Source organism: Electrophorus electricus, chromosome 15 (genome assembly GCF_041902795.1).
Source record: "Electrophorus electricus isolate QZ-2024a chromosome 15, ASM4190279v1, whole genome shotgun sequence".
Taxonomy (NCBI): domain Eukaryota; kingdom Metazoa; phylum Chordata; class Actinopteri; order Gymnotiformes; family Gymnotidae; genus Electrophorus; species Electrophorus electricus.
This window is the reverse complement of record NC_137511.1, coordinates 9831451-9856168: the sequence shown is the minus strand read 5'-3', so window position 1 is coordinate 9856168 and position 24718 is coordinate 9831451. Positions and strand designations below refer to the sequence as shown.

Below are 24718 nucleotides of genomic sequence, written 5' to 3'. Positions count from 1 at the left end.
TGGACAGTAACCAGCAGCCGGTTCTTTTTTCCCCCCTCTTTTTTTAGAGCGATGAAAAGTAACAGTATTTCTCTAGTGTGCTCAAGTACCACATTTGTACTTGATCTTACCATGTATTTTTCAGAATTGGTAGCTACATATTTAAAATTTGTGGACCCCGTGAGTAAAATCTGATTCTTATTTTGTATTAAAAGAGATGATTATCTAAAGACAAAGACAGGTGAGACTAGAACATTAAAAAAGCAAGGATCCTTCTGTAAACAAAAAATGTAACCTTAATTTAATTATTTAATAAAGAAATGTTTCCCTAGAAACCTTGCCAAACCCTAAAAGCTGTCAATTAGCTGATTAGTACCTCTTGTACAACAAATCTTTGAAATGTAGTTTTTCATTTTGCTCATCAAGCTAGCAAGATGATCCAGTAAGCATTTTTTAAGAGTATACATTTTTAAGAGCATTTAAGGTTGTTCCACATCATTCTGATCTACATGTAAAAATTTCAACAGCAATATTTGGCAAAATTCCAACACACTTACAAAACTGAGAAAACACGCCTGACCTGTTTTTGACTATTCCTCATGCTAGTGACAAGCGAAATACTCGTGAACGCTTGCAGTTCTTTTCTTGGTTCACCCCCAACCCCCATCCACCTGTTACCACATTGTTCGAATTTGTTTATTTCCAAAGCAAAGGGCTGGAAGTGTTCTCTCTTTTGTATTTCTGCATTACTAACAATTTGGAAAAAATACAATTAAAAAGAAAAGGTCTGCAGCAGTCACAACAGCAAAAATTATTTGAATCATTTTAGCATCATTTTTTAATCCATCATTCATATTTACAGCTCTTTCCCTTAAATAAATGCTTAAATGTCTAGTTAGATCAAGACTGACAAAAGGTATGTGGGGACGTAGAAGAATAAGAACTAAAATCACTGACCAAGACCCAATCAAACCCATAAAGCATTCAACCACACAGACAACCATACATTTTTTAATAAATTATATACACATTTCATTTTCACTTACCATGTACACTCACTGGTCATTTTGTTAGGCTGTACATCTTGCTAGTACCAGGTTGGACCCCTTTTTGCCTTCCAAACTGCCTTAATTTCTTCATGGCAGATTTAATAATGCACTACAAAACATTCCTCGGAGATTTTGGTCCATATTAACACAACAGCATCAGGCGGTTGCTGCACATCAATGATGCGAATCTCTCATTCCATCACATCCCAAATGTTCTCCACTGGATTGAGATCTAGTGACTGTGGAGGCCATTTGAGTACAGTGAACTCATTGTCATGTTTAAGAAACCAATTTGAGATGATCCGAGCTGTGACATGGCACATTATCGTATTAGAAGTAGCCATCAGAAGATCATGCTCATAAAGGAGTAGACATGGTCAATAACAACACAGAGGTAGGCTCTGGTGTTTAAACAATATTCAGTTGATATCAATGAGCCCAAAGTATGATAATAAAATCTCCCCCAGACTATTACATCATCACCACCAACCTGACCTTGATAGAAGGCAGGATGGATTCATGCTTTCATGTTGTTTATGCCTTATTCTTACCCTACAATCCCAATATCAGAAATGAAGACTCATCAGACCAAGCAACATTTTTCCAATCTTCCATTTTCTAATTTTGGAGAATATGAGAGAATTGTAGCCCCAGTTGCCTGTTCTTAGCTGACAGGAGTGACACTCTGTAGTGGTCTGCTGCTGTAGCCCTTCTGCTTTACGTTTCAATGTGTTAAGTTCTTCTGCATACCTCGGTTGTAATGAATGGTTATTTGAGTTAGTGTGGCTTTTCTAATCAGCTTGAACCAGTCTGGCCATTTTTCTCTAACGTCTGGCATCAACAAGGAATCGTCACCCATAGAAATGCTACTGGATATTTTCTCTCTCTGACCATTCTCTGTAAACCATAGAGATGACTGTGTGCGAACATCCCAGTATATCAGCAGTTTCCGAAACTTATGCCATCCTGTCTGAACATGGCATGGTGGTTAGTGCTAAAGTCATTTAAATTACCTTGCCCATTCTGATGCTTTGGTTGAACCTCTTGACCATGTCTACATGCCTAAATGCTTTTTAAAAACACATTGTTTTTGTAGCCCTTTTATAAAAGAAATAAGCCACAACAGAACATGTTACATCAATTTTTTCATAGGTAAGAAAGTAATCACTTTCCCCCCCCAAATTAAATCACTGTAATGAATGACCTCTCATGGCTTATTGCTTACACCAATTTAAAATTATGCTTCTGTAGTGATCTACACCAGAACTGTAATGTCACAAGAACAGAATGAACAATTTTTGCTATAATTCCTTTGTGAATTCTTACAGTACAACAGTGTTATTAGGGTTGGCTAATTTTAAAGTCCTTGTGGATGTCTGTATGATATGACAAACAGGTCCAGATTGCATAATCAGTTTATTGCGTAACAATAAACAGCTTAAATGGGATGTTATTTTTTATATCTGACAAGAAAAAGTTAATGTTAAGATATATGAATGTACATGTTACTGTTTCCTTCAACCCAAGATGTTTGCAAGCTTACTTGCATGTTGCATGGGAAAAGAATACTGTTTTGATATGGTTTGTGCAAAATAAATTCTTTAACAGGCATTTGTTCATAACATTGTGGCTTGTTGACAGTTGCTTAGTTGGCCAGCAAAGGCTAAATTAGAAATATTGGAAATAATTTGACATCCTGCCTTTTAAACAAGTTCCACAGACAGATACTGTTCTATCAGTAGGTACACTTTTCATAATTTTAAATGTAAAATGAAATAAAATTTCAAAGACCGTCAATATTTCATTCTGTGTGACCATTACCACTAACTGCATGTTTAATCAAAAGGGGAAACAAAGAATGAACACCGTTAATGCCAGTTTTACCATGAATATGCATGCTTCTGGGCAGCACAGCAACTGAGCATTGTTCTGAAACCAATCCAAACCAACAGGTTCTGTAATTTTCTGAATCTGGAGAGTGACTGGCTGAGACTTGTAAACACTATGGTGTGTCTACCTCCACCTGATACCTCTGACCTTAATGCCTGGGGAAGAAGACCATTATTTGGCCTTGGCAAGTCACACAAGGGCAAGATTTAAAACCAAGTATTTAGCACTGCAGCCCAAAGCCCTCCCACTTGGCATCTTTAGTCTACATGACATCATTGAAGGAATACAGCTCTTCTGATGGAATTCCACAGATGCTTTCCTCACTCAAGTGCTATTTTCCTAAATAAAAATGCCCTTGTGTGGGAAAAGCAAGAAGAGAACTCCTTGGTGACCCAAAACCACTCACAAACTGAGCATATTCCTAAACACCTCTATACCTTTAGTGTTTACACTCACTCACTCACACACCCAAAGGAATTTGTAACTATAAACCTACAGTAGTGTTTCTCCAGGAATTAAATTGAGAGAACTCTCTCATACTAGTACTCCATATACTAGTGTTTGGTGTTATTGTGTAGGATGAGACAGGACTTTAACAATGCCAAAAAAGTTCAAATGAACTTCCTCTTCTGCATTGTGTCAGACTTACAGAGCTACGCAAAACTTGAACCTAAGAAAATGTGTTCAAAACAATTCAAATGGATAGCAAGTAGCTCTCCATTTGTTTTAAGGAAAAACTTTACCCATCGTTCAGACTAATTTAAAAAAAAATCCTGTGAATGTATTATTGCTTAGACTTGGAGAAAAAATGTTATTTTGATTTCCAAGGACTATAGTTTCCAAATTTAAAAAAAATGGTAAGCTAAATTACAGCTGCAAGAATAAAAACAGTTTAGAAATAATGTTTTGTGAATTTCTAATTGCATTTTAATGTACTTGCCTAATAAATGTTACTATAAATCAAACTTTACAGCTAGCTTGACAGCTAGTAGTCTAGCTCGAGTTACAATGGTGGTTGTTCAACACCTTTGTTATGACAGACACCCCCTGAGTTACAGAATCAGCTTCTGTAAGTGTGACATTTTACTCTCACATAAGAGAAGCAGAAATGTTTCCATATTAAGCAAATCCATATATACAGTTTTTAAGGTTTACTGCAAGATATTTATGTGGTCAATTCTTAGATCAGATCTAAAAGTGGAATTAATAGGTCAGTCGTTATGTCACTATGTTAGAATTTCTAGAAGTGATCTTGAAATTATGTCCCATGTAAGGTCACATTTATATTTGTACTTTCTTTCCACTGGTCCTGACCAAGACAATGACATTGTTCCTTTTTAGTCTTTTTTTAAAATAGATATTTACCAAAATATCTTTCGAAATGAAAGATGCAAACAAAAGGGGGCAATATCTACCATTTGAAAATATTTTTTGTTCATGGTTTTTTTCCCCCCCAGTACAGATGCGCTCATTGAAAAAAAATATTAATGAATGAATGAATTAATTTTACCTCCTCATTGCTCCAAGTTTGCCATGAGTTCAATTATGCTACCATCACTTTGGTCCTTCATACATTGTTTAGGGTCACATTTTGTGATATGTCCTGTGTTTGGTCTGTTTGGCACCTTTGACTATAAAATCACATTTGCATAAATGTTTTACTATATTAGTGTTCATGCAGTGTTACACAGTGTCATATGCAAATAAAAAGGGTAAATTAATTATCGTTGTTTGGGTGCCTCAGACTTTTGCATGTACTATACAAGCCATTTAAACCTTTGTTTCTTGCCAATATAGAATACTGACACCTCAAATACATATAATTTGTGCTTTCAACACTCTACGGAACAGTGATGCTGTGTTGCTATACATTTTACTGATTAACTGACAATGAAAGTAGGTCTTACAACAGGTATTTAAACTCATCCATCTGCTATTTCCTTTAATCTACTAAAATGGGGAAAACTATACAAGCCCATAAGTCACTTCCAAACCAATCATTCATACAACAAGGTCAAAAACAAAGTATTAAGAAATTCCTGTCAGATGGAACAGTACAGGCTTGGACAAGCTTTAGAGCTTGCCATAGTTTAAAAATGAAAAGCAATTTGCAATAACTAGAACACCTAACTTACTCATCAGATCACAACAAACAGTGAAATCCATCCAGCTCATACATCATCCAATTAACCATTTTGTGATAAAAATAACTTTCATCACAAGAACTACCAAAGAATGCAAGGTTACAATGTCAATGTATAAGAAACTTGGTCGTCTATGCCCTACAGCTTTGGGCAGGATCTTATGGTGTTGAGCCATATTTCTTGCTCAACACCATAAGATCCTGCCCAAAGCTGTAGGGCATAGACGACCAAGTTTCTTATACATTGACATTGTAACCTTGCATTCTTTGGTAGTTCTTGTGATATTTGTTGCTTTCTGAAAAAAAGAGGACAGGTACCAATGGGCCAATCTGCATGAACCATTAGGTCTCCATGTTTACAACAAAACAGCTCCCATATAAATTCAGGTGTGCTTCACTGTCCATGTGAACTTTATGCTGAAGATAGTTTTACCACATTTGTGCAGCCCTCTATATGTGTTAACCGTTATCACAAAATGGGTAGCCAGATGGGACCAATAAATATACCCTGTAGGAAATCACAATTTGAGTGTGCTAGGAAAATTGACAAAGATTAGATAAATTAACCTACAGCATCCAGATGATCCAACAAAAGCAAATAACACAAGCAAATATTTAGCCATAAAACATCAAGGTTTCAAAATGTTGCATAATACAATATACCACAGTATAACTGAAAAATAGTTTGCTCATGATTATGAAACTTTTTTTCACCCCATTCAGCCATTTAATGATACTTATTATTATTTGCAAAGGTTTTTAACATACTACATCTCATTACTATACCAAGAGAAAAATGTACACCATTTTAAAAATTGCTCATGTTTACAACCATATTCTAGGCCTGCCTGTGCCTAAATAGCTTTCACATAAATCTAAATGACATACAAGCCCTTATAATTTAAAATTTAATTCACTGGGTATTCTCCAAACATCCATAATTCATTGTAAATCAACATACAGTAGTTGTTGAAGGAATTGTCTACTATTTGCAGCTTTTAAAATTTTCATAGCACACAACACAATGAGAAATAAAGGGTCAAACTGCTCACAAAGATTATTAGTTTGTTGATAGGCACCACCTTGATTGGGTGGATTTAAAACAAGAAGTCTTAATCAGATAATTTAAGACAGACAATCTCTGCCAACAGAAACACAGTCAAAGCACATAAGCATATTAAAACCGGATAACCTCGTTTCATATTTTAGACAACTGACAAATTCTCTGCTGTAAAGTGCCATCTTAAGTTGACAGGTTTTTGTAACTTGCGTTTGTGTGTGTTACCAACAGGTGAGAATAAGGAAGTTCCCATTTTCAAGATGTTAGAATGAAGATCAGGTATCCAAATTGTGGCTTACATTCTTCCACAAGTCACTGACATTATAGGATAAATAAGCAGGTTGAAAATCTTGACCTTGAGGAACATTGAGGCAAATTTCCCCAATGAGCTCTGTCCACAAAATCACATGTACTTGTGATAGGCGCCTGCTAGTTAAGTTTACTGGCCAACAGTGTCAACATTTAAAACAGCGAGCAAAGTTAGGATCAATACACAGTACAGTGTGACAAAGTCTGAGACCTCCCTGAATGTGGTCGATATCAAAGAAAACCATTTTGGTTAGGGGTTACTTGAAAATAAGCTCCAACTACCCAACTGCTTATGAAAGGGTGCGTCGAGTGAAGGCCTCGAAGGCCTGCTCTTGTACTGGATTTTGATTCCACACAGTCGTACTTGTACTCGATATGGCGTTTTCAAGGCTCGGATCAAACCGCAAACATCCAGCGCAAAGCAATGTACAGTAACCAAACAAGGAGCTAAAGTTAACCAGCCTCCAAGGGCAAATATTAGCCCTGATAATATTAACAAACTACCAGGCCATTGTAAGCGTTTAAAGTGAAATAGAACAAAAACTAAAAAGGTTGAGACAGAAACTGCCGTAGCATGGTTCAAATCAACGCATGAAGAATTTACAAAATAAATATCGAGCCAGACCCGATTTGATTATTTCTGAGGCGCGCGTTTGTTGATCACGTTTACGCAACTAAAAAAAAACCAAAAAACAAAAAAACAAACAAACAGTAAACCCAGTTGTAAAATTAAAAACGGTAATTGCTACTTACTTACAATATTATGTAAATATTTAGTCACAAGAGAAAGTGATACGTTAAGAAATTTCACTCAATAAAACAATGATTAGCTAACCTAGCTAGCAAGCATACCAAACTGTTCTGTCCTGACTAGTCCCTTGTTACACAATCCCACGAAATGCTCCTCTCCTCTGGCGAGCCAGTTAGGCAACGTTAGAACATACACAACTAACTCATCATTTTGTTAGAATGTAATAACCTAACTAGCTCACTGACGGCTAACTAGCTAACTATTTTAGCCAGGTAGCTAAATAGCTAGTTCGCACACATAAAAATTGAGGCCATGTTAGCAAAACAGCTAAGCTAACACTAGTTAGCTAGTCAGTTAACCGAGTTGACAAGAGCTGGCTAACGCTAAGCCTTCTAGATAACAGCCCAACGAATGACTCGCACATACAGCCATCCAGCAAGCTAGCTGGATAGCTACCTACTTACCTTAAGATGTACCACGAATATCGGTATAATATTCCAACTTTTTCAGTTCCAACTTCCGTTTCTAATATCTGGATATTTTCCCCAATTTATTTTTCTTTTATCCGCTTTAATTAATAATAAAATATTTCATATGAGACGATAATTCCGTTGTCGGCGTTTCACTGCTTTGATAGCGTGAATTCTTAGACATTTTTAAGGCCAACTTTGTCCCCCTAAACCATCTGAAGGCCCAATAATACAATTATTGGCAACCTCGTATTAAATTAGTATCATGGTTTGAAACAAACGGCTTAACAAACATGAAAAATGGTCTTTCTCCCCCAGAAAGGCCAGGATCTTCAGGTCAGTCTTGACGAAGGGGCGGGACACTGAGCTGAAGTTTGATGATTGGCCAATCCTCTACGAAGCGTGTGTGCTAATTGGATCACATCGATGTCATCGATTTTCAGTCATATGGTTTTATTGGTTAAGATTTTGTCACTTATCTCAGTCACAAGAGTTAAAACTATTAGGTACGTTGCAATATAGCGTAATTTCTGAAAATGTAGCTACTCAATTGCATTCAGCGGCAGGCCAAATCTCTGTAAAAAGTATAATTTTTCAGGGCATTGTGTTTTTCTCTAAATGAAACATAAACGATGCAAATCAAACTTTTTTCGAGCAATTCACTAATGAATAACAAGAATGATACCATATGTTTAATGACTTGCTATGTAAACCTCTGAAATTAAAATGTAAGCCCCACAGGTTAATTGAGATACCTTTATTTTGCTAAAAACTGAATAAATATATAAATGAAATAAAATCAGTAACTGGATGCCTGTAAGTAGCGTTAGGACTGAAGATCATTTCTGCCTTCCCAATTTTTGTTTTTTATAGTCATATCTGAGATTTTTTTTTTTTGCTGTTGGAAAGGCAAGTATAGACCAATGAAGTAATCTTATACCTAGATATGTAGCTACTAAAATACCAGGAACAAATTGATCAAACCACCACTGGAAGGTCCTGATATGCCTTTATCTCATTTTAATACCTGAGATCTAATTGTAGCTTGGATGCATTTTTGTTTTGTGAATTACAGGACAAGAAACAGTTTAAGGTTCTCTTTCTTTTCCTAAAAAAAAAAAAAATCAGTTTGAGTGGACAACCATGAATTGCTTGACAGCACCATCAAGTGGCCACATTTGGTTTACAGCCATTTTGTCTCAGACCAAGTCATCTGAAAATCTTTGGAGACTATACATTGAATGACATTCCCTATAATTAGCCTTCTAGGAGAGCTAAACTATATGCATTGCTGTAAACAATGAGGACTTGTCATTCAGTGATCAAAACGCATAACTGTCAATGGTTCCATAAATACTCTTTTGACTATCCTTGACATTTTTGTGGTGATGTAGTCTTGTTATTTTATTGTTTGTCAAGTTTAGAGAAATACAATATCATATTCTTTATACTAGGAGCCAAATGCAATACTGCTATTATTACTAATGAGTCAATGACCAATATCTTTGCTGAAGAAGTACTGGATCATAAATTATAGACATGTTTTTATACTGACAGAATATCAGTAACAATCTTATAACATGAGTATACCAAAATTGAAAAGCCCTGAACACACATGATAAGCAAATCATACATAGACATATGCATAATTCTTATCGTTAAGAATGCCAGGAAAAGTAATAAACTTTGTTGGTATTCATTACATTTTTATATTTTATCTTGAACTGGCATCTGAAAATTTCATCTTAAAAAACACCAAAAAAATAGATATCCATGTTTTTTGTGAGATTTTGTCCACATAATTATTAACAACAGTTTTATGTTAATGTCAGAATGCCACTGTAAAAAAAAAAGGTTTCATGCAAGATTTTAGATGAAATGGTGATACCTATGTTGATCATATCATATGATGATGCATCGGTTTAATTCCCTCCCTCCTTGGTCTTCCATGTTTCCCCCAAACATTGTAGAGGCAGCCAAAAGTATTAAAGCAAATTCATCTTTTATTCTGTACAGAGTAAACCTTCAGACAATCATACTGAGGGCTGTGAGGTGAAATGCTGTACAAGCTTCACTCTCCATTTAATGCTGTAATGAAATATCATAAACTACCATTCACTGATGCTGTTAAAGTGAAGTCCAGGGTCCATGATCCATATACATAAGACTCTTGCACCAAAGGAGCCAGTGACCTGTGTGCCAGCATTTGGCTGATGGGGGCTGAGCTAGGGGTGGTCCCTGTGGGGTCCTCTGGAGCCAGTGGTCAGAGGGGCCTAATGGAGTGAAGCAGTAAACCCGCTGGCTTCACAGTGATTACTGAACAGTTGAAGGAGATAAGGGCCTTAAAAAAGATTAATAGCTCTTGTTTGAAACAGAGGCCTGTACAAATGGATGGGCTGTCATATGCTTACTGTGATTTAGCTGATCTTAAAGTTAATTAAATTCAGCCCACATTAAAATTCTAAATTTAATACATTCTGTTGTTTTAAAATGATATTTTGGGTCGCAGTGTGGGTATCTGCCAGAGGATATTTCTTGCTACAGGATAGCATAGAACAGTTTTTGTTAAATCCCTGATATAAATATATTGTTCATTGTAGCCCCAAAGTAATTATTATAATGGAATAATTTTGCATCTGGCAAGATGCGCTCATCTGGGGGGAGAATCAGTTATCAGTTTTAGCCAATTTAAACATGTTCAGAAAATGAGTTCAGAAGATTGGTTTGTATCTGGTGCTGAGATCAGTAAAAAAGTCTATGCTTGGAAACAAATAAGCAAATCTTTTGTAGTTCTCATGAGTCACATTTGACCCAGATTTAGTCAGTGTTAAACCAGTTTTGGCACATCTCGCATGATCATCATCACAACATTCTACTTTGGTAACTTATGTTTGGAGAATGTCCCTTTGATTGCTGAAAGCAAACTGAAACTTGTTACTACTGTGCAATAGCAGTGGTTTTAGTAATGTCTCTGCACATGGCATGAAAAGGTTCATTTTACACGTGTCATGTGTATGTGTGTGCAGGTTGGTGTGCTCAGGCTCTGAGATGCACACTTCCAAGGCTTGCTGGGTGCTCAGCACTACGCCCATCAACAGATTGATGGTCACAGTAGCCATTCTCTTTCCACCCACATTTCAGCCACCTAAAATGACAGCCTGGCACACTATTGACTGCTGCATCTCAGCTAAGATGGCTGTCTGTGTTGATTTCCATGAAATTCTGCATACTCCATCTGCACAATCCCTTAAATCCCCAGGTCTGTGCTCCACCTGTTTGCTAGGCTCTGCTTTCCCCAGGACCTTCCTATAAGATGATTATTACGAGAGACGTAAATTCTGTCTGGCTCTGAACAAAGGGGGAGAGGGTCCTTGGAAAGCCAGAACAACCCAGATGACCCCCCCCCCCACCCTCTCTCATTGGTCTGAGTGGCTACACTTCATTTGCATAATAGCCATGAGTAAGAGGATGAGACGCTCACAAATGTAAACAGTTCCTATCATAGCAGTATGCAAATTAACTTTGGTCATTCTATGATCATTCATTGATTGTCTTGGCTTCATAGGAATTCCCTCAAATACAAACACACCTAAGCAAAAACAGAATTTATACTGTATATTCACACATTTGAAAACACTTGCCTAGTTAGCATAGGATCCTTCCTTTTTAGAAACATCCCTGTGTCTCTCGTTAGTCTCTCAAGTCTGAACAGGTCAAGGTTTCAAAATTAAACATGTATTTTTAAATTTTGTCAGTCTGCCTGATAACTTTAATATCCTAACTGAATAAAAGGCAGCTTTTATCACTTCCTGGGCTATGTTCCATTTCCCTGAAAAGTCAGCAAAGTCAAACATTTCAAACTTTCTCTAGAGTAGACAGGAGCAATGGAAACCCTTCTTCCTTTACGTTAAATATATTCTGGATAACAGATATAATTAATGCATAAACTAGGCTATTTACTTTTATATTCTGGTTTATACATGGTTAGTAGATGGTTCAGTAGTTTCATAAAAACAGATTTTGTATCACTTGACTACTATAGAAATGCATATATGAGGCTTTGTTTATCCTTGTTACTTATCTTTGTTATTAGTAACTTAAAACATGGCTTTTACATCATGTGTGTGTTACTCTTACAGATAATATGCTACTTCTGGGATTACATCCTCATTGTGTCAAAGATTACTGTGGCCATCTTATTCTTACTGAAATATGATCATCATTGTCATTTTTGTACTCCTCTTTAATGTCTGATTAAGTTTAGAATTATTAACAAAAAGCTTATCGGATGTCACTTCCTGCTCATTTAGATTTAAAAAATCTTTCTGAGATATTGGGAAAGATGGATAAATATCTCTCTCAAATCTGTCTTATTTTTATGCACATGCCATACCAGAATAGTTCTGTCTTCATCGATCAGACACTATAATTACAAGACAAGATAGCATAGCTGTTTCAGGACATGGTGAAGCACACTTAAAAGCCACTCTTACCATTCAAAGAGATTTAACAGTGTCCCGCCCACACACCATCGTTTAGTTCTTTCAAATTAAGCAGTGTGTCCTTCAGGGTGCTGTATATCTCATAGCAGTCTGTGTGTATATGAGTAGGTCCTTGTGAGCTACTTATTTGTCTTGTAAAAAGATGGACTGAAGTAACTAAAACTGGATGATTCCTTACTGTCCTGAGAAATTCTTTGAAAGAGCAGGCAATAACAGGGCTCTTTAAGCTTGCTTAATTCTCTCCACTTTAATTTGTAAAGTGCCACGAATTCCCATGATCCTCATTTCTCATCATTCTCATCCTTCTGACTTCTCAAACCTTTACTGAATTGTTCCTCATGAGAACATCTCAGTCTCTGATATAAAAATACATTGGCGGTATTATCCTCTTATAAAATGGCTTTTGATACAAATGACAAATTGTCATGACTAATCTTCTTTGACCAAAGTATAAAGTGCAAGTGGAACATGTTCTTAAATCTGGGACCTGATCCTACTTGTTTACTAGCGCTAAGCCGCAAAACGGATCTGGATGCTCTTTAATCCAGGGCTCTGATTGTGTCATGGCGTGGATGAGACAAAAAGCCACTCCCTTATTTCCACTTCCTTCAGATCAGGAAACACACACACACACACACACACACACACACACACACACACACACACACACACACACACACATTTAGGTCAAATGATTACTGCCTGTTCTCTTCCAGCTTACATGCACCACAATGTTCCTGTGCACACACACACTCATTCCAACATGGAATTATGCTTGAGATGCACTTTTAGAAAGCAGTAGAAATACAAATATTGGGTTCCAAACTTTAACAGTAATATCACAAGAAGAGATAGCAATGCACTTTGGCAGGGCTTAGGAAGTTTTTCTCAGAAGCCTAGTGAGGCTGCTTGCAGAAATAATTGAAATGGGGTGGATGGTAACTAGCAGCATCCATTCAGTTTCATTACACCTAGAGCAAATATTGGAGGTAAATGCAGCAAAAAATAATATTTTAATTAAAGCAATTAAATGAATATGAAAAACCACATTTGCCATTTCTTTTTTCATATATGTGCACAAACATCCTACAAGAATGAAAACTAAAATGAAATGGCTACATTTGCCATTTAAGTTAACATAGAAGCACAAGTCATTTGTGACAAATATAAAGAGAAAATTAAAATATCTTTTTCTCAATTCATTTTCATTATTGTCATTATATTATTACCAGTTTATGGTTGCTTTCAAGAGTTCTGATTAGCGTTTTACGGTATCTCTTTGATTTCGTTTTTTCAGCCAACCGTTTGTGGCCAGCAGGGGGCTCTCTAAACTCTGGGGCCACTCGCATTTCCGTGTATTACGTGGTACAAGCCGCCACTGATCTTTGTAGCAAGTGGTAAGCACTGAATGCACAAAATAATATCGTGTTTTAGAAAGCGCCTGGGACATAAACATAGCTATCAATATTAAACAACATTCCAAAAGGATCAGCTCATTGCTTTATCTACTGTGTTTTTGTAGAAGGTATAGAAACTTTCTCTTATTCTAGTTTCCTCCATGACTGAGGTATCAAGGTAACTAACGTTCCTAGTTAATTAAACTTTTTAATTTTAGTTTTAACCAATTACATTTTTTTTACATTTCAATTATTTTTGTTTAACAAACCTAAATGTAAAAAAAAAACTTATTAAATATTATTAAATATTTTTTAGATTTGTTACAAAAACATTTACACTAGATATTAAACAGGGAAAGCATACATACTCAATGAGTAGACCTGTCAAGAGAGTGAATAAGTGAACTATTGCTTCTATCTGAAATGACTGTGACATTGTGAGTTCAACATTGTGTTTATATGTTTGTGCTTGTCTGTCAAAGTGCAAGGTATTTTAGTCATTATCATTCAGTTACAGTAATTGTGTATAGTAAAATGTTTTTGTCTTTAATTTTTTTTTATGTTGGTAACTGTTGTGCTAGCAGTCATATCTCTCACTTTAGAGATTTTCTTTTCTTTTTTTAGCAAGTGTTATATAAAAAGCTTCAGTTCCTATGCTAAATATAAATATTGTTTAGGTTAAGAATGTATTACTACTGCTTCACAAGGCCTTTTTTCCTGAGACTTTTTTCTCAGACTCAAACATTTTTTGATAGGTGACTTCTACTTGAGTCACATTTTAGATATGTAACAATAAATTTACTTGGGTATGGTGTTAGGCTATTCTGTTAACATGTCATGCTATGTAATTTCAGTCCCTTTGTAAGTAGGCAGGACTGTTGTACACAGAGGGGTAATGTGTGATATCACATGGTTCTGTTCTCTGTTAATTTGTACAGATTCTCTAAGAATGCAGTAACATGCTGCAACACTGAGGCTTTTGGCCTGAATAAAGAAATTGCTGATTCCTTCCAAAGCCCAGGGGAATGCCACGGTCCAGCAATTTGCCAGCATGGTGAGATTTTCTCAGGATTGCAGGGAATTATTGTGAGTATTAATTCAGAGCTGGATTTTTTTTGTGTGTGGAGCGACGTCTGACCGTAGCCTACGGCACTGATAAGGATAAAGAGCAGCTACTGATGCTCAGTTCTGCGGGGAGCTTAATCTTTTGAGACTCTGTATTAAAAATAAAGAACAGAGCAAGTTTGACTGAGATTTAAAGCCCTAGAAAATCATGTGTGCTCTTGGAAGAGAGGATGAAACTGCATGTTGGTGTGCATTGATGAGCTCACTTCATTTTTTATGTGCATCATTAAGCGTCAAAGCATGTAGACATCTTCTGAATTCCTCTAGGCCCTACCCATCATTTCTACTATTATTGTTTTCCATTTTGTTGTTGTTTTTATTGTTTTTGTGCTAATTTTGCATTATCTATTTTTGCAAACTCGTTTTCACCTTATCTGCATGAAATTGGTGTCAATTGGTGGCATCAATTAATATGCCTGTGATACTCAAATCAACAGTCCCTGTGTAACACTGAGTGGTAAGGAGGCGGATGTGTGGAGAAGAGGCGGAGGCGGATGTGTGGAGAGACGCATGTGTGGAGAAGAGCGAGGGGCAAATCCAGAGTTACAGTTGTTAGGGTAGTCCAGGGTCGTTGAGCCAATGCGGAGAGCACGAGGATACATCATGAGAACAAGGGCTAGGTTACATGAACAACTAAAAACAAAAACAGCGGCTAGAATGAAAAGCAAAGGCATGGAGTACAAACTTACATACAGATACGGGCTTTCAAAAACATCCAAGGAACCTACTTACATGCATACAATGGACAGCAAAGACACAAGGAACAAGACAGGGTTTAAATACATTACCTTAACAAGACTAGAAATGAGGAACAGGTGTAGAAAACCAAACGAGGGGCAGAGAAAACGAATATACAGAATGGAACCAAAACAAAACAAGACAGGAAACCATGGAACATGGGTGATAGGAGAGACCAACAGTGACACCCTGAGTGGACCTTCATTTACTTAAACAGCTGTAATTTCATTGTAAACAGCTTTGTACATTTTTATGAAATTTGAAAGATCATGACTCATTTTGAGGTAGTGGACTAAATTGGCAGATCTTTTTTATTACTGGGTGCTATAATTTGCAGATAATTGCTTTTGTTTTGGCAACCGCTGGTCTGATCAAATAATTTTGCATGCTGATCCTGTGGGCCAATTAGTTTAGATTCCTAAGGATGACTTGATAAATGACATCAGCTTTCAGTGAGCATTTGACAGGCATAACACTGGCCATAACATGAAACATTCACCTGTCTGTACAAGGCTGCACTTTGCACCAGCCTATAAAATATTATAACATTTGGCCAATAGGAGGTGCTAATGCTGAGGACAATATGAAGAACATGTCTTATACTGTTTATAGACATGTACTTGGATTCAAATCATGTATTCCACTTGATTATTCAAGTTTTTACAATAAATCTTGTCGGTTTTCTGCCATTGCTATTTGTATGCAATACACTAGTTCTAGAATTTTCATGCAGTTGTCTCAAAATTGATTTTCAAATAATCTTCAGAGTCTAAATCATTATAAAAATAATATTTTTTATACAACATGCAATTTTACAACAAATATATGGTTCTAATTAGGATCAGAGTGACAAAGGGGGAAAATTATTTGTTCCTCTGATTGCGCTGATCTCCTTCCATAGGCTCCGCACTCAGACCCCCAGGGATTTGTTGAATAAATATATCCAGACTCTTTCTTTCACTCACCAAGGCCTCTAAAACATATAAAATGGCATTTCAGAAAAATTAGCCACACCCATTGTGTTCAAATTATGCCACATGTGCCACAGTCTTATACAAATACAAAAAGTTTTATAAGCCTTGATTTTTTTTTTAACTTAAATTGGTTGGTCAAATGCTCTAGAGAGCTCCTTTATCAATTTATCAGAACATTATAACTACCAAAACATGCAGATTTTTTTAAACACCTTAAAAGCAGACTTTTTCATAATCAGTTGTCTAAAACTCAGTAGTCTTGCCAGACTTTTGCCAAACCTGAATGATATGTACAAAAATACATGCTATGTATGTCATAGCATGACCTTCTTCTCCTAGGCTCCTCCCAGTGTGCATGTGTGTGTCTAGCACCATGCCCCTACCTGCTGGACACTTTTTATCTGGCTGGACTCAGTTCTAAACAGTGCTTTGCTGGCATTGTTCTTTTGTCACACCCAAACCCTGATCTACCACACAATGACAGCTGCTCGTGAGAGCAAACATTAGAGGGATAAGGAAATGGGTAATGGGTACCAAGGCAGAGAACAGTGCTGCAGCCTGTTTGCAGTGCTGCAGTGCAAAGGAATAACCTGACAACATAGTTCACACACACACACACCCACCCACCCACACACACACACACACACACACACACACACACACCACACACACACACACACACACACACACACACACACACACCTCTAGTCTTCTTACCATAATCTCCCTACTCGAGGCCATGTATATTCACTAAGAGCAATAATAACTGGTGTCTCTCTTTGGCAGGTGCATCTCGCTGTCCTTTGTGCGGCCTCTCCACCAGCCAGCTCTGCCCTGCCACACCAGGTCGCTTGTGTCACTACGACTTAGGTGCATGCAAGGGTCAAAGTTCACTCTGCCAGGCTGTGTGAATTCGTGGCGTGGGGGCTATTCAAGCATAAGACAGCTTTTCATTTCTATTGTCTGTTTGGGGGCCGAGACAACATACTCACACCTTTCAGTATCCATATGAAGGTCTGAGCCAACGTACTGACACCTTCCAGTGTCTGTCAGGGGGCCCAGCCAACATACCCACTCAGCAGCCTTGAGGCTACAAATGAATGTTTTATGTTTTATGTTGTGGCTGCAGATCACTGCCGTTCTGGCATAAGTTAAGGTTAGGAAGTACTTAAAATGGCAGCCTTTTCTTTTTAAGCCTGTAACGTTGCCGCTGGCCCGAGTGCCGATGGGCGTGGAACAGGACGTACAGACTTCCTCGACAGTGAAGTACATTTATTAACATGGAACACATACTATAACAACGGCACTCTCACACAACATTAACGACGGACATGACTATACATTTAACTGAACACAGGCTACACAAACGTTTTAACAGACTTCAGCAAACAATGACCAAAAATGATGTACACACTAGCAGAGGTTTAAATAGACACAAGACGGTAACCCCGTGCAGGTGTGTGAAATCACAGAGGACGTGGCTACAAATGACGGTGAACCCCCCCCTACACGTGGCAGGCCATACCATGTGACTTGGGGGGGGGGGGGGGGGGGAGTCTCGTGACAACCCTAGACTGCAATACTGCTTTGTATGACAAACTAATAGCTATAGCTTTTGCTTTGCACTTTAATTCCTGGATAGATATTAGAGGCACACACTGTTTTGTACTCATAAAGGGTTTGCTAATTAGCTAATGAATAGTTTTATGTTTGCAGCAAAAATGAGTAGGGCAGGAATTGGAAGAACTGGAACTTGCTTGTCTAACAGAGTCCTGTGTGTGATTACAAATAAATTGCATGTGCACCCCATAATTCTTTTCAGCCTTATCCTAGTACTCAGCTCATTGATAACGCTGAATCTTTTTACGTTTCTTTTTACTTTTAGAGTGTTTTTCAAGGTGTCTCACTCTTTTCACTAAAATATGTTTAGTTCTGTGTCATTACAGTACATTATGTAAATTATTTCATGGTGGTAGAGATTCCCCACATGCTTAAAAGGATCTATGCCATAATGTATAAGAATTATAACTATTCAATATTTGATAAATGCACTCTCATCCACAGTATTAACATAATGGAACTACCATGATTGGTCTTTCTGCCACTTTTTCTGGCTTATTATTTCTGTTATCAATAGTTTACAGTTAGAATTACAAGTTACACTTATCAATAGTTTACAGTTAGAATTACAAATTACAATTATCAATAGTTTACAGTTATTTATTTCCATGGGAAACATTTAATGTAGAGTATTTTGACTTCGAATCTTAAAAGGAAAATTCCCCCAGAAACGGCAGTATAGCAGTAGGGGGCAGAGTGCTTCCACTTTTAGTTCCTCTGTTCACTTATCTGAAGTTAACATTCTTTTATAACATTCAAAGCACTTTTGTGTCTTTTTACATTTTATTACCTAAACAGTTTTTTATTTTATTTTTTTTAATGTTTACTATTTCAGTGTCACATTTGCTAGCTATGTTATATTTTATCAAAAGTCATATCTCAAAATTCAACCTATTTACAAAATTCCTTCTGTCTATATTTACATTGGGGAAATTTTTGTTCTGTATTTCTTCACATCATGTCACCAAACACTTCTGTACAGAGAGCTAAAGAGCAGGACACACTCAGGGGTGTGGCGGTGTCCTCGGTGGGGGTGTCCAGGGCACCTCCCTCGGTTGCACTAATGAAAGGCTTCCTGGCTGCGGCTAGGCCAACAGGGCATTCTGCAGCTCAGAATACCCAGCCTTTGACCCAGCTCTGTGGCACTGAGCACAGAGAGGAACACCGTGGCCTTTACTCACAACTCTGTGTGTAAACGATAAACAAGAACAGACTGAAACATCATAAGCAGGGATTAGAAACATGGTTTTGTTTCTGCATAATAACACTGTACACACCTCCCGAAAAGCTAATGCTACATTGGTTATCTGAATGTGCGTGTCACGTTTGCTAGCTTTGCTTAAGGCAAAGCCTAACTAGCTTGCTTAACTCTAGCTAAAAACACCGCACACAACATTCACAACACAGTATCCTAGAGTTACACTGAGGCACACCTTACTTGACCCTTAAGTTACAACATATTAAAAAAAGAAAAGAAAAGCCTAACTAAAAACTAAAATCCCCACAGAGGAGACGCCTCTGACGATTATAACCCAGCGTGGCGAGTCGGGTTCTGTAGCCGGTGTGCGGCGCAAACCGACCCAAACCAGTCTCATGCGCTGGGCAGAGGCCTGGGTGCTGCAGCAGATGGTAGCTGGGGTTAAATTCAGCTCTGGGTGTAACCGTACATAAACAAGCAGAGCAGACCTCAAACGGGGCTTCTGGACGCACTGCTGCCTGCTGCCTGGGAAGACAGCTCCGCAGAAATATTGGCTCATTGCTCAGATTTACAACCAGCTCACTTACTAACTTATATAGCTTTAACCAGTATAAAGGGAGCCACTGTGCTGCAGGTGTTCAGTGGGGCAGCAGTACAATAGGTGCGCACAGGGAGCAAGGAGGAAGAAAAGAGAGAGAAGAGCCATGGCTCTGTTGCACAGATGATGTGTAGATCTAGTCTGAACATTTCTAACCCCTGTATGTAAGAGATTGTAAAGGACAAAATCTTTAGAAGACAAATAAAATTAGGCCACTGAGCTACATGTCACACAGATTCAGCTACATGGAACATATCTCACCAGAAAACACAACTTTACCTCCCGTTCCAGACGGCGCTATTTTTTGCGCTTTAATTTCTCCTTGTTGTCTGAAACTTGTGGTACCTTACAACTATGGAAACTGAGCAGTGGCTTCTAACAGTAAATAGCTGATGTGGCAAAAAAAACGAAGTGATTGTATGAGCACAGCCAGGTTATATTCGCACTGCTGTGTCCTCATAAGAGAATGCAAGGTCTCACAAGGTTAAAGGTCACAGCTGTTCAGGATTGTTGTGCTGTGGACGTGTGTGAATATGCTGCGGCTCTTCAGGGAAATGCAGAAAGAAAGTGTACTGAGCATTAGCATGCTTCACAGTGAGCGGAAAAGGCCCTTCCTTTGTGGGATGCCCTCTATACCAAACGGTCGCCTTGGAAACCTTCTGTGGACATCACAAAGCAGCCAGTGTGCAGTGCTGTACAGACGTCTTGGCAGCCTCGCTGGCTATACTAGCGATGTTCCCTCTCTGAGCAATGATGTAATGTTTTGGAATGATCAGAGCATCTCAGCGAAAAGCGCAGTCTGTGTAATGGATGAGTGGTTGCTGTGGATAAAGTTTTGTTTGAGAGATTTCTTGTTTTGAAGGGGGTGGTTTAATATGGCTGTCTATGAACCATGCCAGGTCTTTGGCCTGCAAATCTTTTTTTTAACTATATATACAAAAAAGTAACCCGTCTTACAGTGTAATTTAAAACACCAAATTGAGGGTTTGCAGCCAACCCATGCATCCTGTGTGATTTGTGTTCTGTCACTTTCTGCTTTGTTATGAAACTGTTTATTTGCCTAGCCACTCATTTGCCTCTGTTTGTCCCTCTGTTGAGGAGCTAATCCTTGGCTTATATCAGGAGATGAATCATGCAATGTGAGACAGCCCCTTGCATCTGATGCAACACATTACATAACCTGAGATGCCAAACGTCCTACAGATGGGATGGCAGTGCGGTCTATCCTACAAATAGAGCCTGAACCGAGCAATTCTCACTTCACTTATGCTGTGACCCCCATGAGGAGTCATGCTGTGGACAGAAAGAGCTTCTCACTCTTTCTCACTCCTGCACCACCAGTGGTGCTCAGAACAAGGATGGGGAGGAATAGAGGCAGTGATAGAGTTAACTTGATTGTTTGCACTTTGGGGGACTTTTAAACATTAAAAGAGATGTGCCCTGCTTTTGATTCAACTATATTTATGTAACACATTGTTGCATTGGTGAATTCATAAACTGTACAATTAGTGAGTGGGTGAACAGTAAGGGAGACAACCCATAGCCTTAATTTTTGCATTTCATGCAATTATGTATTGTTTGGATTTTGGATTTAGAATTAGCTAACAGTCTAAAACAAGCAAAAACTAAATGAAATCTATTTTATAGTTCAAACTGAATGAACACTGCAATCTTTACGATTATTCCTTACACGAAGATGCGTTAGGAGGCGCTGTCAGCCTGCGTTATTTTCCGAATACGTAAACGCCACAGTTAAGTGTTGCCAAACTTTATTACTCTATATATTTTATATTATAACGGCACACACAAAAAAGACAAAAACGTATAAGAGTGAACATCATGTTATGACATAAGAATTGTGTTCATATAAGAGTGTAAGATGTAGTGGCAACGTGTATAGTACATGCTCCATATTTTTTGTTTCGTTACCAAAATAATCATTCTAATAGTTTTACGTTTACTTTTCTGAAGTTGCTTATATTAAAAGAAATCAGAAATCAAAGCACCTTAGATTTGTTTGCACGCGGTGACTGACATGGAACAGCAGCAAACTCAAGGATAGTATGCTGACGCAATGTGGGAGTTAAAAAACCCAACGGAGCTCCAAGGCAAAAAACTTCGCAAGCGCCACCCCTCGCGCAGCAGCAAGGCATTTATACACATGTGCAAACCTCGCCAGTACACGACACTCCCTAAATCCGAAGCTATCCCGCCACTAAACAGAAAGAACAGCAAGGCAGGCTTTTGGCTTGGTTATTTGAATTTACCTGAAAGGAGTAGATCAGCCGTGGACATTCTATTTCGCATAAGGATCCTACTTGGTCCATCAAATCTTTTTGAGCTGGAACTCACTGAAGAAAATGTCTGCTTCAGTACTGTCTTCCATTTACGACTTTGACCTGTTTTACAGGGTAAGTAAAAAAAAAAAAAAAGATTCAATTTTTATATATCAAATCCGTATATATATATATTCGCTGTAACTATATAAACGCTGTAACTTGAGCGTGAGTAAAATAAATAACTTATTTCAGAATCATATATATTGTAGCAAATTACTATATACAACTGATTCAACTAAACTGCTTTCTTTTTCAGCAGGAGAAAACACAAAGCTCTAATGCAATCCACCTCAACAACATGCTGGACAAGAGAACTATAGGGATACCACTCGCAACTTCCAATACAAACAATAACAGGTCTAACGCGACCGGCTATTTCCGGAGCAACTCTGCCAGCCACATGGACTCCATCAGTGGTAGCAAGTTCCAGGTCTCTTCGCAATGTAACAACAGCAAGGAGAATCCCACACCAGCATATATGAATAAGGAAAATAAATTTCGCAGTCGAGCGTTTAGTGAGACTGGAGAACGTAGCCAGCAACTTCAGGAAATATTTCAGCCGAAGCCGGGTTCACAGATTAATTCCACTCGTTACAAAACCGAACTCTGTAGGCCATTTGAAGAAAATGGCTCATGTAAATATGGGGAAAAATGTCAGTTTGCCCATGGATATCACGAATTGAGGAATCTTTCCCGCCATCCTAAGTACAAGACCGAGCCATGCCGCACATTCCACACTATTGGTTTCTGCCCTTATGGCCCCCGCTGTCACTTCATTCATAACGTGGACGAACGTAGAGCCGTGACAAACAATGTAACCCCACAAGGACAAATGAGACTTAAACGGGAAATTGGAGTCTTGGCGGAAAAGGAGTCGAATCCATTTCTTGCTCAAAGGGAAAGACCAAAGTTGCACCACAGCCTGAGCTTCTCGGGGTTCTCCAGCTCCCACGAGACAGAGGCTGCTATGACTGAGAGCCCCGTATCACGTACACCACCACCGCCCACCTGTTCTCTAACTTTTTTCGAGGACGCGCTTACTCCTAGCTCGTGTCTGAGTGCCTTTAGCTTTCCCGAGCAAGATCTTAAGGCTTTTCTTGCCCCTTTGATCCCCCAAGCCCAAAGTGCTTTTAACTCTGGTGCCTTGTACAGCAACATTCAGCCTAGTACCGGTCCCCCATCGCCTCCGTTCAAAATGAGCCATTTACCATCCATGCGCCCTTTCTCCGAGTCGCCGGTATTTGATTCGCCTCCAAGCCCATTGGAATCTCTCTCCGATCCGGAGAGCTTCGTGAGTGGGTCCTGCTGCTCGTCTGGCACAATCAGTGGTTCGGAGTCACCAAACCTGGATTCCAACAGACGTTTGCCAATCTTCAGCAGGCTGTCGATTTCAGACGACTGAATTATTATTATTATTATTATTATTATTATTATTATTATTATTATTATTATTATTATTATTATTCTGTTGGGATTTCAAAGGGTGTGTGGTCAAGGAGGTCACATTAATATTTTGGATTTTGTTTTTGTTTTTTAATACCAACAAATTAACAAGAAGGTGCCTTTATATAGATATACTCAAGGGCTCTTGTTTGGCCAATAAAATAGCTAGGGAAAACTTATTCCAGCTTCTATAAATGTTTCACAGTGCCACGATGTGGTGTAAGTAAGAAAGAACAGCCATTGTGATGGGCCCTCAAGCTGGTGATGGAATGTCACTGCAGATGCGTTTTAAGTGGTATCATTGCATTTTGCAACATGCTATGAAATCTATTTAACTTATTTATTGTCATGTGAAAAGTATAGCCTTTGTGGATAAATCAAGTCCATATGATATTTATCAAGTCTAAAGCAATACAACTGTATTCCTTTTTTAAATTATGATCTCCATTGTTAATCTGGAAACACTTGTTTTTTTTTTTCCTCACAATAATATATTTTTTTGTTATATTTTGAGTATTTTGCTGTAAATAAGTAAATAATTTATAAATTGTATACTATTTATTTCAGTTTTGTTTACTACATGTGTTAGAGTGGGAGCATCTGGTTTTTTGTGAGGGGTGAGGGCAGAGGATCTCTGGGCATTTGGTTTGTATAGAATGTACTGTCCTTTTATTGTATAATATATGAACTAGCATTTCACAGTTGGAACCATCACTTGTGTTTTGAGAATAGCAACAACATGGACAACCAAAAAGAGAGAGGGGTAAAGAGACAAGAAAAAACCTTTTTGCACATAGTTGCACTATTTCAGTCAAGTGCCAGAGAATGTAGCAGTCCCTTATCCTGATGTTAACTTTCTAATATACGCCTATGGTGTAAACAATCTCACATATTGTAGACCAATCTAATTAAGCATTTTGGTTTAGTGCATATGTCAAGAAAATTCAGTTGAATGTAGCTTTTGTTTAGTTAGATCAAAATATGTTGATTTTAGACCATTTTAAAGCTTTTCCCTTCAGTTTTGCTCATTACTTTATTAGATCATTTTGAACACCATTCCTTGTAATAAAAATATGTAGGTCTACTGTTTGGCTTTTGACTTTGACATGTAGATCTCCAAACTTGCTGGTCGG

The 24718-nt window shown here is 38.0% G+C and overlaps 2 protein-coding genes across 8 annotated transcripts in view; one reads left to right on the top strand and one right to left on the bottom strand.

Moving 5' to 3' along the window:
* Positions 1-8009, bottom strand: part of ppm1bb (protein phosphatase, Mg2+/Mn2+ dependent, 1Bb) — a 28753-nt gene extending 20744 nt beyond the window's left edge. For all 6 annotated transcript variants that reach the window (XR_014117331.1, XM_081698248.1, XM_027002630.3 and 3 more), the window contains exon 1: positions 7646-8009. The gene's annotated coding sequence lies outside the window, so the exon portion shown is untranslated. The remainder of the gene's footprint in view (positions 1-7645) is intronic.
* A 13948-nt stretch (positions 8010-21957) lies between these two features.
* zfp36l2 (ZFP36 like 2 zinc finger CCCH-type) lies at positions 21958-24293 on the top strand. Of its 2 annotated transcripts, none has more exons than XM_027002703.3 (2): positions 21958-22214; positions 22402-24293. In XM_027002703.3, exons 1-2 carry the CDS (start codon positions 22164-22166, stop codon positions 23542-23544), a joined length of 1194 nt encoding a protein of 397 aa, XP_026858504.1. In that variant the 5' UTR covers positions 21958-22163; the 3' UTR covers positions 23545-24293. The 2 variants fall into 2 exon arrangements, with proteins under 2 accessions (XP_026858504.1, XP_026858503.1); XM_027002702.3 differs by having other exon boundaries at positions 22399-24293.
* The last annotated feature ends 425 nt before the right edge of the window (positions 24294-24718 follow it).

Excerpts from the sequence above, each read along its gene's own strand:
- zfp36l2 (XM_027002702.3), top strand. The coding sequence starts at position 22,164 with ATGTCTGCTTCAGTACTGTCTTCCATTTACGACTTTGACCTGTTTTAC. Across the intron at positions 22,215-22,398 it reads ACTTTGACCTGTTTTACAGG|CAGGAGAAAACACAAAGCTC; the intron begins GTAAGTAAAAAA and ends TTTCTTTTTCAG.